This window comes from Lagopus leucura, unplaced genomic scaffold (assembly GCF_019238085.1).
Source record: "Lagopus leucura isolate 7727_CA_CO unplaced genomic scaffold, USGS_WTPT01 Super-Scaffold_100037, whole genome shotgun sequence".
Lineage (NCBI taxonomy): Eukaryota > Metazoa > Chordata > Aves > Galliformes > Phasianidae > Lagopus > Lagopus leucura.
The window spans coordinates 169,889-185,708 of record NW_024962286.1 but is presented as its reverse complement, the minus strand read 5'-3'; the positions used below and the strand labels follow the sequence as shown (position 1 = coordinate 185,708).

The 15,820-nt window shown below is 56.5% G+C and overlaps 1 protein-coding gene across 2 annotated transcripts; it reads left to right on the top strand.

Annotated features, from left to right (window-relative positions):
• Window positions 1-571: 571 nt before the first annotated feature.
• WNT4 (Wnt family member 4) lies at window positions 572-14,207 on the top strand. Of its 2 annotated transcripts, none has more exons than XM_042883317.1 (5): window positions 572-717; window positions 8,704-8,939; window positions 10,569-10,700; window positions 11,009-11,151; window positions 11,466-14,207. In XM_042883317.1, exons 1-5 carry the CDS (start codon window positions 641-643, stop codon window positions 11,931-11,933), a joined length of 1,056 nt encoding a protein of 351 aa, XP_042739251.1. In that variant the 5' UTR covers window positions 572-640; the 3' UTR covers window positions 11,934-14,207. The 2 variants fall into 2 exon arrangements, with proteins under 2 accessions (XP_042739251.1, XP_042739253.1); XM_042883319.1 differs by lacking the exon at window positions 572-717 and adding an exon at window positions 2,667-2,763.
• Window positions 14,208-15,820: the final 1,613 nt, after the last annotated feature.

Genomic DNA, 15,820 nt, shown 5'->3' with positions numbered 1-15,820 from the left:
TGGGTGTCCTTGCTCGGTGCAGGGGTTGGACCTGATGGCCTTTAGGGTCCCTTCCAACTCAGACCATTCTACGATTCTACGACGGAAAACCAAGGCACCGCCACGCTCCCTCCCGAGCTCTGCTCTCAGAGCCGCACGGAAACGATCCCGACAGCACGAAACGTGGAGGAATCCCTCCACTCCTCCGCCGTTCACCCCCAGGAAAACCCGAGGTGGGGAACCCCAAAGGCCATCACAAAGCGCCTCGGGAGCAGCGGAGGGGCAGCACCGCGGGCACAGCGCAGCGATGGGAGCGGCACCGGTGCCGTCCCCGCTGCCGTCCCGCCCCGGGGGTGTCCCCAGCGGCAGGATCCGCCCCAGTAGCGGCGATGTGGGGCCGCCTCCGGGACTGCCTCCGCCCCCGGCCCGCCCCCGGCCCTCCGCTCCATCCCAGGATGGGCCGGCCGAGCTGACAGTCGGGCTGGGCGGCCGCCGCGGGCGCATCCACCGGGCAGCGCCCGCCGCCGCCTGCCCGGCTCCCACCTGCGGCGGCGGCTGCTCTGGGGGCCGCGGGCCGGGCGGGGGGCACCGCACCGCACCGCACCGCACCGCACCGCACCGCACCGCACCGCACCGCACCATTCCCCGCCTGCCCTCCAGGATGAGCCCGGAGTATTTCCTGCGCTCCTTGCTGCTCATCATCCTCGCCACCTTCTCGGCCAACGCCAGCAACTGGCTGTGAGTAGCCACGAGCGAAGGGGTGCCCCCGCCGCCTCCGGCACTTGTTGCTCCGCGGGGGCTGCAGAGCAGGTGCCGCCGGGGTCGGGCAGCATCACCCCGTTGCGGGGGACGGAGGTCGCGGTGCGCGGTCCCGGAGCCGCGGGGACGGGTGGTGCAGGTGGGTGCGGGGATGCCGGCTCTCCCCGGCTGCTCCAGCCTGGTTATAGGATAACTTGGTGGGCGCCGAAGCCCCCGTCCACCTTTTGTTCTTAAATTACTGATTTGGGCAGCGCTGGGAAAGTGAGGTCGGGCCGGCGGGTCAGAGCAGGGCCTGGGGCTTGGCCGGGTGCCCCGTGGGGGCAACGGGGCCGAGAAGGACTTGGCAGGGAGCGGGCAGGCAAGCAGGGATCGTTCGGATGCTGACCCCGGGGACCCGCAGTAGGCAAAGTTCACACCCAGTACTCCATCACCCTGCGGGGACGTGGGGACCGCCGTGTGGAGGAGCCGGGTGCCATCCGGAGCACGCTGAGCAAATGCTGAACTAACGTGGAAGGTAAACAGGGGAGGAAACAGTTCTGGAAAATTCCTGCCCGTTCACCAAGGGCTTCTTCTAGGGGAGACCCTCGGGACAGGAGGGATGGGGCATGGCAGCGCCTCCCATCAAAATGCAGATGAAGGCAATGTGTCCGCTCCGTTCATCCCATCTTTGGGGAGACGCCGTTTCCCCACTCCCAGCGTTGATGGCAGACTGAGAGTCAGTGCGTTCCCGATGTGTGCAGAGGAGACCCGTGTTTGTGTCATGTCCTGCTCCCCCGCCCTGGTGCAGGCACGGTGTCCATAGGCACAACGCGCTCCGGTGGTTCCCACCATAGCCCAGGAGCTCGAGGAGCACTCCTGCATCCGGAGATGGGCTCCCGTCGGCTGGAGGCTGCGGGAGGTGCGCTGAGTTTGGAGGATGCTCCAAAATCAGGCTGGGAAGCACAGGGATGGTGCTGTTCTCCCCGCATCCCACCGGTGGGAAAAGCGCTGCCCGTCGGTGTCTGCATGGGATGCGTTAAGCGCTCAGCCCTCCTCCCCCTCGTTCGCCAGATGGAGCGACTTGCACCCCGCGCGGCTCCGGCGCAGCGTGGGTGGATCGCAGCCGCTCCCGAGGTGGGCTTGAAGCTGTGCGCGGGGAGCGGTGCGAGCGCCCTTCCCGCAGGGTCCGGACAGGGAAACGCTGCCAGGGAGGGGAAGCGCCCGGCGAAGGGGGATCTGAGGTTAAGTGGCAGCAGTGAGGTCAGCGAGGCGCGGTGCCGCGGCGGAGATGGGGCTGTGCGCGGCCGTTCGTGCTCACCGAGCATCGGGGTGGGCGCGGGGGATTCGGCGGCGGGAGAGCGGAGGGCTCATTCCTGCCAACAGGGGAGGAAAAGCAGATCCATTTCTGCACGCTTGAAAGAAAGGGTCAACTTTTTTTTGATGTTCCAAATGTATCTTGATAAAAGGATCGTCCCCCGCTCGGCACTTCTTATCCTTCGCCTTTTAGGATTAAGACAATTCCCATTGTTTATCTCCTCACATCAGAAACAAAGGCTGCCAGAGGCAATAAACGGAGTTAGAAGGAACCCAGGAGTTATCAGATATTCGAGGAATGAGCGCGCTTCGTCCGTCTCACGGAGCCGTGCGCACGGCGCGGGGTCCGGCAGGAGGGCGCTGGGCACGGCTGCTGGGCGCCCCCCCAGGTGCTCGGCTCTGCAGCCCTTCGCGGAGGCGGATGGCAGCGTGCGGGGAAGTTTGCTTTTCCAGAAACCTGCTGGATCGGTGATTAAGCTCGGGGTGCCTTTCACAAGACGAGACTTTTTCTAAAGCTCCTCCTGACCTGTCGGGACTCGCATTCCCTGAGTGCTTTGGAGACGCAGCTTGCAACACCTGAGCTGAAGGCTCCCTGCAGCGGCCCGGTGCCCTGCAAGGAAGCGGCGGGAGGGATCACCGTGCTGCAGAGAGCTCTGCAATAGAAGCAGCTTTGCCAGAAGTTTCCATTAAGCAGACCCAGATCCTTCTATCTGGCTGGGAAGTGAACCTCAGGTGTGTTTTCTCAGTGCCTGTGTGTGGGGAGTTGCTGTTTGGCTCTCTGCCTATCCGAAAAACCTCTCTGTCATCCAAACCAAAGTGATGCTCTTTTCTCTCCTTCTAATAACAGCTGCAGGCTCGTTTTTCCTCCTGTCTTTCGGGGCTCAGGGAGCCTTAAAGCTTTTCCTGCCAGCAAAGAATTTGATGTTAAATGAAGGGCAGCGGTGGGTGCTCTGAGGTCTGTCTGGCTGTGATGTGCATAATGGGAAGGTCCTGCTGGAGGAGTCCAGGGATGTGCTTCATACACAGGAAGGAGCTCAGCTATTCCCAAAGCACCTTTCGTTTCACAGCCTCCATTCAGCTCTTGGACCTGCTGCTGTGCCTGCGGCTCTTTGGGTTGCTTGAACCCGAGTCGATCCTCATGTCTGAAAAGCATCAGTGACACAGGGGTCCTTCATGGGCAGGGCCCTTTTTGCGGTGTTTTCTAGGAGTCGCTGCAGCCTTTCTCCCTTTTCCTGCTGTTAAACATCTAAAAGTGGCTTTGGAGGAGGCTCAGAGCAGGGTGTGCCACCGGCAGCTCCGTCTACCCCTTATTTACAGGGGTTTAAAACTTCCATCTGTGCTTCAGGCTCGGTTTAAAGGGCCAGGGGTGCAGCTGGGCTTTCAAAAGCCTTAAGAAAAAAGCAAAACTGAGCTTTCTGGGAAAGCTTGAGGACGTTGTAAGAGTCCAAACAAGCCTGGATAACAGCAACCACTTCTGAGGGTTGGAGGGAGGGATGAAAAGATTTGGGGTTTTGGGGCTCCCATTCATTTGGGTGTGCCAAGGTGCTCCACAAACCCCAACTCAGCGCTCGTCCTGCTGGGGAGCAGCCCGGGTAGACCTCAGCTCTGATGTTGTGCCACTTTGTGTCACTGTGCAATGTAAGAGATGCAGGAGCAGCAGACCCGGGTCCTCCGCTTGCATCCCTCTGATCTTAAGCCAGACTCTATTTTTAAGATGAATCTCCCCAGCTTTGACAGCAGGGAGTTCACTTCACCCCCACCCTGCTTCAGTCCCATTTCATGCAGGATTCTTCGCATTGTCGTTGTGACTCTCCCATTTCCCACCAGGCGAGGAACCGGTCCAGCGTTTCCCCTCGGGTGCCCCATGGCTGCAGCACCATCCAGCAGGTGCAGGTAGCTCCAGGGCACGTCTGTGCCCTCAGATCCCTGCTCCCCTCCCTGCATTCTTATTTTTGGTGCAAAGACAGCACCAGGATGGCTCCCAGGTCACATCTACTTTGGCAGAGTTGCTCAGATTGGGTCCAATGGAGAATTTCTTTGCTTTCAGCTCCTTTCCTCGCCCTGGTGATGCTGCACGCTTAGGGCTTCCCTGCCTGTGATTTGAGCCATGAAAACAGACGGCTTTAAGGGTTGCATCCTGCAGATGAAAGGCCTTTGCAAATCCTGATGCTGAACTTCCATCCAGTTCAGCTTGTCTCTGAGCTCGGGGCAGGAGGGACAGATACTCCCTGCCTCCTCACTGATGACAGAATTTTCCTTTCCCCAATGAAGCCTTAAATAAAAATATACCTTCATACAGAGTAGCAGAGGTTTATCCAAGGAAGGGTGGACATCAGGTGCTTCTATCTCACTCGCATTGCAGGTCATGCAAGGAGAGGATCCGTTCAGCTCCAAACACGAGCAATGGCGAGAAGCAGATTTCTGCTTTTTGCAGTGGTTGGTGGTGACTCCATGAGTCAGAAAGAGATTTTCGCACTGCAGTGACAAATGTTTGCATTGCACTGCTGGGAGCTGTTGTCTTCCCAATTAACTCATCCTCGTAGATGGAAAGATGCACCGCTGCCGTGGGTTTGGGCTTTCTTAAAATGGGAAATTGCTGAGCAACCCCCAGAGGTCGGCAGTTTGCAGGAGGTTCCTCCATATTCCCTTATAAACACAACGCCGCAGGCTCTTGCAACACCTTTTTTTTTTATTATTCTTAAAACAAAGCTTGAAAACGTTGCAAACCCACAGAAATGGCACTTCCCAAGGCTGGGCTGAGGACAGGCGATGCTCTGGGTGCCAGCAGCAGATCATCCCCAGCCCTGGGATTCAGCCCCTATTGCTGCAGGTGACCCCAAATGCATCCCTCCAGCACAGAGCCGCTGCGGTGTGCAGCTGGGAAGGTGCCGTGCAGGATCTGCCTGGCTCAGCAGAACTGGAGCCAGTATTGTGCTTTCACAAAATTACTCAGGGTGGTTGGGGGGTGGGGGTGGGGGTGGGGGGGGGGAAGAATTAATTGAACCTCTTGGCCAATGGAAAGCGGCCCGAGGTCTGTTGGAAGTTGGGTGAGATCAAACCAGTCCCGCAGAAGGTTCCTCTCTCCGTGTGTTTGCGAATTCCGATTGAAATGAAAAACTCATCAGAATTTCTCCAACCCAGGTGTAGCCCCGAGCGCTGCACCAGGGGAATTCCCACATCGCTCAGCCCCATGGCTTCACTTGCCTCCTCTTGCAGCCGTTCCTGGCTGCTGAACTCGAGCAAAGAAGGACATGTGAAAGGATGTTTTCTATGCATCCAAAGTCTGAGGTTGGGGTAGGGGGACTGGGGAGGGCAAAGTTTGAGCATTTGGGGGTCGTTTTCTGCTGCATGGCCCAGCTTGGGGAGCAGGACTCTGCCTCCTCATGGGACATTGCTCCAGCAGCTGGAGGTGGAGATTAGGGCGTGAGAAGCATGGTTTTAATCCAGAGATGAGATATGTACAACCGAGCCATAGAGCTGCTTCTCTGCCAGGGAAGAGACAGACAGGCCTTCAGATGACGACACTGCGCGTCGTGGTTTACATTTACAAGCAAAGGAGAGGAAGGACATCTAATCCCAGAGTGGGGTGGCCAGTCTGGGAGGGATGCGTCGTGTTGTAGGGCTGTCAGCTGGACCAGCTATTCCCCATGCTGCAGCTCTCCAGCAGCCCCATGCCCACAGTGTCAGACCAATGAGTTCTCTTTGCTTGCTTGCTTTCCCCTTCCTTTTTTTTTTTTTTTTTTTTTCCTTTGCTTAGCCTGGAACATCCCATTTGGGACCTTAGCCAGGCAGGTATCCCCATGAGTTTGGGCGTTTGCTGAAGACATTGAAGCTTCTGAGCTCATCTCAGCATCTCTGATAGGAGACTGCAGTGACACCACCTGGCTGACACCACCTTCAGTATTCCCAAACTGAGACAACGTGAGAAATTTCCACATTTCAAACATCTGGTGCATCTTCCCTGAACCACCTCTACTGAGGATCAGTCCGTGACTCCAATTTGCCCACCTCCCCGTGGCAGGGAATCCCCTCCCCACTCTTTCTGGCTCCACCTGCCAACCCCTGTGGCAAAAATTATCATCGTTCTTTGTTTTTAAGTCGGGCTTTTTTACCTTTCCAAATCTCCCGGGATTTGAGGTTTCCTTCTTTGCCACCTTGCAGAGTGGATCAACTGCAAATACTCCAATTATGGGACTTCAATCTTGATCTGCATGCTGCGGATGGAAAAAAAGGAAGGGCTTTCTGTTGGTTTTGTGTTAAGTCAGTGATTTTTAATAAAAGGGAGCTTGTTCTGTGAGTGACTTGTCTGGATGTGAAGGCAGGAGAAAAGAAATACAAATGTGATGATGAAGCAAGAAGACAAGACTTGAACAAATGGTTTGGGCAGCAGCTCGCCCCTTGAAACATTCTTTGCCCAGTCTTGGAAAGGGAAGGAAATATGCCGTTATTTGGGTTTATTTTTTCCACAAGCAGGACTGTTCTGAAGCTTCCTGTGAGCCTCCAGTCCCAATCCAGGGCTCCGCACTGCAGGGAAATCAAGGTGGGCTCTCTACTCGCTGAGGGCAGCTTTGGTTTGGTTTGCTCTTCTGCCAGTCTTGATCTAGAAGAAAGGCTTTCTCTGTGGTTTCTACCACCTCAGCCTAGGAAAACAAAGCTTTGGGCAGGGTCCTTATTAAGAACCAGGCAAAGTGCTGGAATGGGGCTTCCATGGTGACCCTGGAGGGCTGGCTGCAGTGCCTTGCTTGGGCTCCCCAGCACTGTGGGACTCTGCACTGCAGAATGGGAGCATCTCTGGGAAGGAATGGTGGGGGAGAGAGACCAGAAATCGTTCTGGACAGCTTCACCTTATTTCCCTGCAAAACAAATTACCAGACCTGCTCTTGGAAAGCTGTATCCATCTTTGAAGCATGGTTGTCCTTCGTTTTATCATCCCAAATACCATTACGCACTCTCTGGGGAGGTGTCTTATCAGGCGCATCTACTTGGAAAGGCTTGAAAGGCTCCTGTCACACTTCTCTTCATGTGTGCTTTGAATTTATAGCTCCTCATCGCCTGAAGAATCCCACTGAGCTGGGAAATACATGAGAAAATGAGACGGTGCCTCCCTCCAAAGCAGAGCTGAAGTGGCCATTCCACCTGCGGTCGGGGCTCAGAACTGGAGGCAGTTTTCTTGTTTTCCAGGCTCCAAGTTGACCTGTGGTGCCTTAGGATAACTCTAATTGCTTTGGTGTGCATCAGCTTTCCTGTGCACCAACTGAAATGATAGCTGGATGGGAGGGAACAGGGCTGCTGTGGGCCCAGTTTCCAGTGTTCTGAATGATCCCAAGGGAGGTTTGCTGCCATCCTCTTGGTCCTTGCAGCTGGTCCTCTGCAAGCAAGCTGAGCCCTTGGAGGAGCTGAAGGCCTTGGACAAAGATGCTTAGCTGGTATAAAGGCTAGAAAAGAGCTTGGCTCTCAAACCACAGCTGCCTGCCACTTCCCACTGTCCGAGCAGCATTGCATCAAGTGACCTCCACGCATGAGGAAAGCTGGATGCTTCTGACAGCCAGCCATGCAGACTCCCCACGGACACTGCAAGCCAACCCAGCTTTCTCACCATCTCTATAAGCACGAAACCAAGCTGGTGAATAATTCTGCTGATGCACGGAAGAGAAAATCCTTGCTCTCTCCTCCTGGGGCAGGCTGGCACGGCTAATGGGAGGAAGAGGCTGTGACAACTGGATCTTGTGGCTGAAGTCAGCAGATCTGACCCCTGGGACACATGGGAATGGGCAGGAAGCAGGAGCCACTTTTGAATGGTCACTTCTCAGAGGCAAGCAGTGCTTCAAAGACAAAATCCTTCACAGGATGTCGTAACTCGGAGGAGGAGGAAAAAAACAAGCAAACAAAAAACCCACAAGTTCTGTAGGGCTGGGAAAGGCAGAGTCGAGGAATGAGGCTTCCGAAAAGCCTTCGCCTGGTGCTCTCATCACTCAGCACGGACGAGGCGATGCCATGAGCCTGGCCCTAGAAGGGGCAGCTCTCTGCACACCCTGCAGAGATGGGGAGGTGGTCATTGTGCACTGCCACAAGCTGCCACGTCAGCACACACCTGGCACCCAGCACACAAGGTTTTGTCCCTCCCCGCTCCAAGCCCTGCTTGAAACCCCAGTGACAGAAAGCTGGCAGCTCCTGGGGGCCGGGCTGGCATGCTAAAAGCAGGTTTGGTGATGGAAGTGGTTTGGAGGGCGATGTTTGTCAGCGATGAGTGCGGGAGCTGTGTGGCAGCTGGGGCTGGCAGCCGAGCGGCTGTCCTGCTTGTTTTGGCTGACTTCAGAGACCTCTGGCTTTTCCTAGTAGCGCTTGGATGTGCCGGTACTCAGGAGACCTGACCGGGCACATTCAGACAACACTGAAAATATCCTCCATGCAGGCAACAGAGGCAAAGGGGAGCTGGCAGATGGTCTCCCAGAGAGGCAGGGGATGAGGCTGCAGAGGGCTGCCTGTTTTCCTTGGGCTTGCTCTCTGCCATGCAAAAATGCAACCTGTGGAGGCACATTGCAGGCGACCCAGGTGTGCAGTGGTTCTCAGCTATGCAGGGGATGATAGGCTGGGTCTCCTCGCTGCGTCCCTGATGAACGTGGATCTGTGCTCCCCTTACCTCCTAACCAGCTGTGCCGGCTCTCACGGCAGGTACCTGGCAAAGCTGTCTTCAGTGGGAAGCATCTCTGAGGAGGAGACCTGCGAGAAGCTGAAGGGCTTGATCCAGCGCCAGGTGCAGATGTGCAAGCGGAACCTGGAGGTGATGGACTCGGTGCGGCGCGGGGCCCAGCTGGCCATCGAGGAGTGCCAGTACCAATTCCGCAACCGCCGCTGGAACTGCTCCACACTGGACACCCTGCCTGTCTTTGGCAAGGTGGTAACACAAGGTGAGCTTGGGTTGGAAGGGACCTTAAGCATCATCCAGCCTCAAGCCCTGCCGTGGGCTGGTTGCCCCACACCAGACCAGGTTGCCCAGGGCCCCATCCAGCCTGGTGTTGAGCACACCCGGGGAAGGGGCAAGAATTTCTTCCCAATGTCAAATATGAACCTACCCTCTTTTAGTTCAAAACCATTCCCCCTTGTCCTATCGCTATCTGCCCATGTAAAAAAGCACTCTCTCCTTTCCATAAGCTGCTCTTGAGTACTGGAGCTTTCCCTGGAACCTTCCCTTCTCCAGGATGAACTCCCCAGCTCCTCACCCCGCATCCATAGGTGCTGGATGTACTGAGCAGCTCCGAAGCAGTGACTGCTGCCAAGCAGAGCAGCTCTCATGTGAGGACAGCCCTCTGCCGCCCAGCGAGAGTAAAACACAGCACACCCAGACCCTCCGAAGAGCAGCGAAGATTTATGGCCAGGCCCCACAGCCCAGGCTGGGTGCAGGCATCCCGGAGGTCCAAACCATGCCAGGGTGCAGAGTTGGAGAGGAAGGTCCCTTCCATCCCCAGGGAGCAGCCTTCCCTCCCCTGGGGTGCCACTCTCACCCCTTCCCATCCCGCAGAACGCAGGCTGTGGCTGCCCCCAGCTCCCTGTTTGACTTTCCTCCCCTCGACACAGGGGTGAAGATCTCTTCTTGTGAAGGTTCAGGACTGGAAATACCAGAAATACCAGAAACTAAAAGTCGCCTCTTTTTAGTCAGCCACAGCGCAAAACCGACCAACACGATCCTACTATTAACCTCGATTAACTTGGAGAAGGTTCAGGCCCTGTGCTGGCTGGCCCTCCCCAGCCACTGCTGCTTGGCCACCAAAGCCTGGGCTGCGACCACCAAAGTAGCTGCCCTCTGCCCGACCGGCAAGCCACCCCCTACCTTGAAACAGCCCTAGCATACCCCAAATGCCAGCCCTGCTTGTTTGGAGCCGGAGGGGCCGTGTCCTCAGCCACCCTCGACCTCAGAGGACGGTGGGGATTTGGGTTTTGCAAGAGCTGACGGCCGCAGTCCCTGGCCGAGCCGCCCGCATGTTTGTGTCCAGATTTCTCCCCCTTGTCAAATGGGCTCTTTGTGCACCGTGCAGGTGGGCACAGGAATGTTCTGCTGAGCCTGGGGGCTCTGCAGAGCGCTTTGGGAAGAGTTTTCCAGTTTTGGAGGCGCAGGGAGCAACGGGGTGCTGCGTGGTGATAACGTGGATCTGCAGCTGCAGGGGGTGATCCCCGGTTTGGTTGAGGAAATAGAACATTTTTGGATGCGGGAGGGATTTTACAGCAAAAGTGCCCTGCAAGCACCAGGAGAGCTCTCCCCACATTGCAATGCGGCCTTTGCATCCCTCCTGCTGCTGCGTTATGACCTTGCCCATCACATCCACGTGCTGCCAGCTCTGTCACTATTGCAAGCAGCGTGTGGTGTCTGCTGAGCCTGGTCTGGGCTTGGCACTGAGCAAATACATCTTGGGATACTTGGATCATGCCAGGGAGGGGTGAGCATGGGGCATCCCGTACGTGGGGGTGGGCAGGTGGAGCAGCCCACCTGGGTGCACAAAACCCCCTTGGGCTTCTTGCCATCTTTTCCACTGTTGTTGCAGGGACAAGGGAGGCAGCGTTTGTCTACGCCATCTCTTCTGCAGGGGTGGCCTTCGCCGTGACCCGAGCATGCAGCAGCGGCGAGCTGGACAAGTGTGGATGCGACCGCACGGTGCAAGGCGGCAGCCCACAGGGTGAGCGTGCAAAGCAGGGATACAGAATGCACAGAGATGCCCATCCTCCAGGGCCACCCTTTAGAGAAAGGGCAAAAAAATGTACAAAAAACATTTTTAAAAGCCTACTGATAGTCCACGCAAGCGCTTCAGAAAGGATAGCTGGGAGTGTAGCTCAGGGGGTACGTTGTTCCCCCACCCCGTGGCCATCCTTGTTCAGCTTCCCCAGCACGCGGAGCAAGACAGACAGGGCTGGTGAGCAGTGTTTTAGCAAGAGCAGGGCTGAGGAGGATGAACTTCATCTGTCCCATCCTTGCACTGTGCCTCAGGCTTCCAGTGGTCCGGCTGCTCCGATAACATCGCCTACGGTGTGGCCTTCTCTCAGTCCTTTGTCGACGTCCGTGAGAGGAGCAAAGGGGCATCTTCCAACAGAGCACTGATGAACCTCCATAACAACGAGGCGGGGCGGAAGGTAACAGACGGGGATCTGCATGGGGTCTGCAGTCATTGCTGTGTCAGTGGAGGGTCGGGGGGGTTAGGGAAAGGCTGCGCCCCAGTGGGCAGCAGACACGGCACAGCTCCCTGGGGCAGTGGGGATGGCCCCACACTGGGAGCACTCAGGTGCCAGGGCTTGGGAGTGGGCAATGTTGTGTGCAGCCAGGGGCTGGGCTCAGGGATCCGTGTGGGTCCCTTCCAACTCAGGGTGCTGTAGGGTGCTGTGACTCCGTGTCATACCCTGTCCCACGCTCACCACCCCCATCTCGTTTCTCCACTGTGCTCCTTCAGGCGATCCTGAACAACATGCGGGTGGAGTGCAAGTGTCACGGCGTGTCGGGCTCATGCGAGTTCAAGACGTGCTGGAAAGCCATGCCTCCCTTCCGCAAAGTGGGCAACGTGCTGAAGGAGAAATTCGACGGTGCCACCGAGGTCGAGCAGAGCGAGATCGGCTCCACCAAAGTGCTGGTGCCGAAAAACTCCCAGTTCAAACCGCACACGGACGAGGATCTCGTCTACCTGGACTCCAGTCCTGACTTCTGTGACCACGACCTCAAGAACGGGGTGCTGGGCACCAGCGGCCGGCAGTGCAACAAGACCTCCAAGGCCATCGATGGCTGCGAGCTCATGTGCTGCGGTCGGGGCTTCCATACGGACGAAGTGGAGGTGGTGGAAAGGTGCAGCTGCAAATTCCACTGGTGCTGCTCTGTCAAGTGCAAACCCTGCCATCGGGTGGTGGAAATCCACACGTGCCGGTGATGCACGGAGGGGAGCAGCCATCCCTTCCCCTCTCTAACTGATCCTGTTTCTCTCTTGCCCTGTGGCCAGGACTGAGGAAGTGACCCAGACGCTGCAGGGAGAGCACAGCTCTATACAGAGACAGAGCCCTGGAGGAAAACAGATTTTAAAAGAAAGGAGCAAAAAAATATATATATTTAAAGTTTAAAAAAGGAAAAAAACCCAACCCTCCCCCCCCTCAAAAAAAGCGATCGTTGTTATCTTTTATTTTGGTCGGTTTGCTTATTTATTGCTGAAGCCAGAGCAGGGATGTGCCTGACCTCGTGGATGCAGCGGATGCTCTACGCTGACTCTGGAGCATTGCAAATGGGAGATGGTTAAACCTGAGGCTGAGTAGCATTAGGGGCCGGGTATCTTCTGTCACAATCGTTTGTATTTGTTGCAGGAGTGCTTTCAGCATCCCAGAGCACGGCTGGAGCACAGCCAGGACATGCAGCTGTGAGCGCTGCAGAGGACAGGGAGATGGGGATGGGATGGCACAGTGTTAATCACAATGCAGGGAGAGCCCATCCAGGGCTGTCAGTGTACGGAGCGTGCGTGTACAGAGCCTCAGGGATGCTCTGAGGCCTCCTGGGCTCTGGAGAGCTGTTAGAGCAGCTCTGGCAGCCGCTGTGATTTACAGAAGCTCCTCGGCAGCTGCCTGGGCTGTCAATGGACACGATGTTCCCACTTTGCTCCCTGTCCCCTTGCAAAGCCCTTTACCTCCCAACCTCAGCATCTTGCCAGAGACTGCAAAGAGGGTGCAGCAGAGTACCTGCAATCCAAGGACAAGCTGGAGATGGAAGGAAATCCCAGGGGATTCCTTTTCCTCCTCTCTGTAACCTTGCTCACCAACATCCCACAGCCAGCTCTCCTCCTCTTCCTTCACGTGAACTCTCCAGGGGCCACCCTGCACACCCAGTGAGGGCTCCTGGGGACAAGATGATACACAGCCCATCTCCATCCCAGCCACTAGTGAGGAGAGCAGAAATATAAATGGAAGAAATTGCTGGGGTGGGAGGATGCACCGTCCTGCTCCACACAGCCTGGTCTGCAGCAGTGCCATGAGGATAACGTGCTGTCCTACCCGCTCCCACTTCCCCTCTGCCTGGGATCAGGTTAGCATAGAGCCCTTGCTGCTGGGCTGCAGGATGAAATATTTGGAGAACTAATAAGCAGTGGGGCACTGCGAGGGGAGGTGGAAATTGAACCAGTTTTTCTCTTCCATCACACGGTTGTATGAGAGTCGAGAGGCAGAAGGGAGCAAAGAAAAACCCCCAAAATGGCACCTCAAGCCAAGAGGAACATCTGCGAGGAGCTGGTGTGGGTGGCACTGCTTTCACTGGGCAGTACTGTGTGAGTGGGAGGTCCACACCTGGAGATGGCCCACGGTCCAGAGGAGCCCAGAGTTGTGGCCATCGCCGTCTGGGCTGGGGGTCCTCACAAACCTGCGGGCTTATTTTTATTCCCCGCTTCATCAAGAGAGGGGAAAGGTTAGGGGAACACGCAGACATCCATTAAATCCCGTCTGTGCTGTGGCAGTGATGGGCTGGGGGAGAGCCTGTGGTCGCTGGAAGGTCTCCAGACAGCGTCCGGCTGGAAGGCTTCTGACAACTGACTTGATGCAGCAGTGGCTGTGGCTCTGGGGCCAAGCCGCGTGCCTGGAGCAGGGCCCTGCTGGCTTCCCCCACACCACGGGACAAGGCCAGCACTAAGGGACCTGATGTCCCCCAGCTCCCAAAACCTTCAGTAAAGGGCACCAGGGGTGGTGACCCCAATCCAGAGCTGCCGTGGGTTGTGAGCCACTTCCACCTTGAGCTCAGAGCAGTGCCGAGCAACGGCTGCCCCTCTCACCTTGGCCAAGAGCGCAGCGCTGAGCCCCCAGCAAGGATCTGAGCTGCACTCCATCTCCTCAGGTCCCAAGGCTGCGAGTTCTCAAGTACCTTGGACTGCTCCTCCTCTTCCCAGCTCATGCAGAGGAGGCCACAGACCTCAGGCCACTAGCCAAGTGTTCTGCTCCTTGTCCATCTAGGATGAGGGCCAAAGCTGAACAAGACAATCCAGATCAGTGTGTAGATAATCGCTGCACATATGGGATTTTTTTTTCAAGCTGCGATGAAAGCTGAGCCCTGTAAATGTCACCCAGAGATAGCCTGGCTCTGCAGCTCTCTGGCTGTTCTCATAACTGTAAATTTCGGGGAGGGAAGGGAAATGCCTTTTTTCATATTGACTTTGTCTATTAAATAACGAGTTTGTGCTGAATTAGCCATGGGGTTTTCTTTTCCTAGCAGTCAGGCTCCTCTGGGCTGTGTTGGTCTTCTCAGGAGCCCTCAGCTCAAAGGAGAGCTGCACACAGGGTGCTCCAAGCACTGCATAGGGGGCACTGAATCCCATCCCCTCCCCAGGACCATCTCCCCTCCCCCACAACTCCCAGCACAGCAGTGGGATAGAGGCGTGCTTCATCCCACACTGAAACAAGGCACAGAGAGCCGCCAGCTCCTTTAGATGGAGCCCCTCACAAGGCTGTGCCATCTCTCTCCTCCACACACAACCACAGCATCACCAAGGTTGGAGAAGACCTCCAAGACCACCGAGTCCAGCTGATGTGGGGAACTCTTGGTGAATGCACTGGGATGGAGGGGGGAGGAGACGGCACAGCCCTGAACATCCCTCTAAGACTCCACGTGCTGCCTCCTGTCCCATGCCACCAGTGTCACTTGCCTGCTGTATTTCAGCCAGGAGCCCATCCCTATGCTCTTCCCCATGCCAGCCCCGCAGGCTTGGCACAGCCCTCTGCCACCGTCTCCCTGCTGAGCTCATTCTCTCCTCTGAGGACTCATGGGCCAACATCCCCACCCCAATGCATGATGTTGATCCTGATGTTCCACTGCCAGCTCAAGATCATCATGGCGAAAACAGAATGTCCCCTGCAAGTCCTCCCCGCCCTGCTTCACGGGTAACGCCATGATTTTTCTCATTCCTCACCAACTTCACCACCATCTCTGCTCCTTCCCTCTTCTCCTGAAAAACCCTTCCTCTGTGCATGCCAACATGCATTCGGTCTCAGCTGTTCCCTCCTTCCTGGGCTTCACATTTGCCACCTCTTTGTACTCCAGGCTGAGCGGGACGTGGCCAAGCTTGCAGGCAGAGCTCCTATCTCTCATCCAGCTGCCACATCACCTCAATGCCCTTTGCTGGCTGTGAACGCTCCCCTGCCTCCCAGCAATCCCATCTTCCCTCCCCAGCACACTCAGCCACTTTGCTGCCCTCCTTGCAAAGCAACACATTTACAAACATCACCTGTAGGGAAGGGAGGCGATGGAGGGTGACAGAGGACACAAGAGGGTAAGGCCAGAGAGGAAAGATGCTTTTCTCCCTGCACAAGCAGACAGAAGAGAATGAGACCTCCTTGCAGCTATCCATCATAAAGGATAGTTTTGGTCCAACAGAGAAGCACCCACACCAGGGAGGGCACTGCTCAGATGTGCAGCACAGCACTGCAGGATGCCCAGTGGAGTGGAGCTTCGACAGCAGCGAGATCCCACGGCAGCAGGAGGGAGCCCAGCCAGCGCTCCTCGGAGAGGCCTCCTGCCCCTGCCTGCCAAAATCCTGCCTTAAGTACAGGAAAATAAATTGTGCAACCTGCCTTAGGCTGGATTGTAACACCCCGTGGAGACTGAGCAGGAGGAAGAGGCTGGAGCCGAGCACTGCATCCCTCTGGCATCCAGCACCAGGCCCTGGGGACATCCTGATGGATCACACAGCAGAGAGCCCTCCTACCAGGTCCTCACCTGTCTGACTTGGCAAGAAAATCCTTCCCAGGTCTGACCATTAACACTTGAGGTTGGCAGTTGATGATCTTCTCAGTC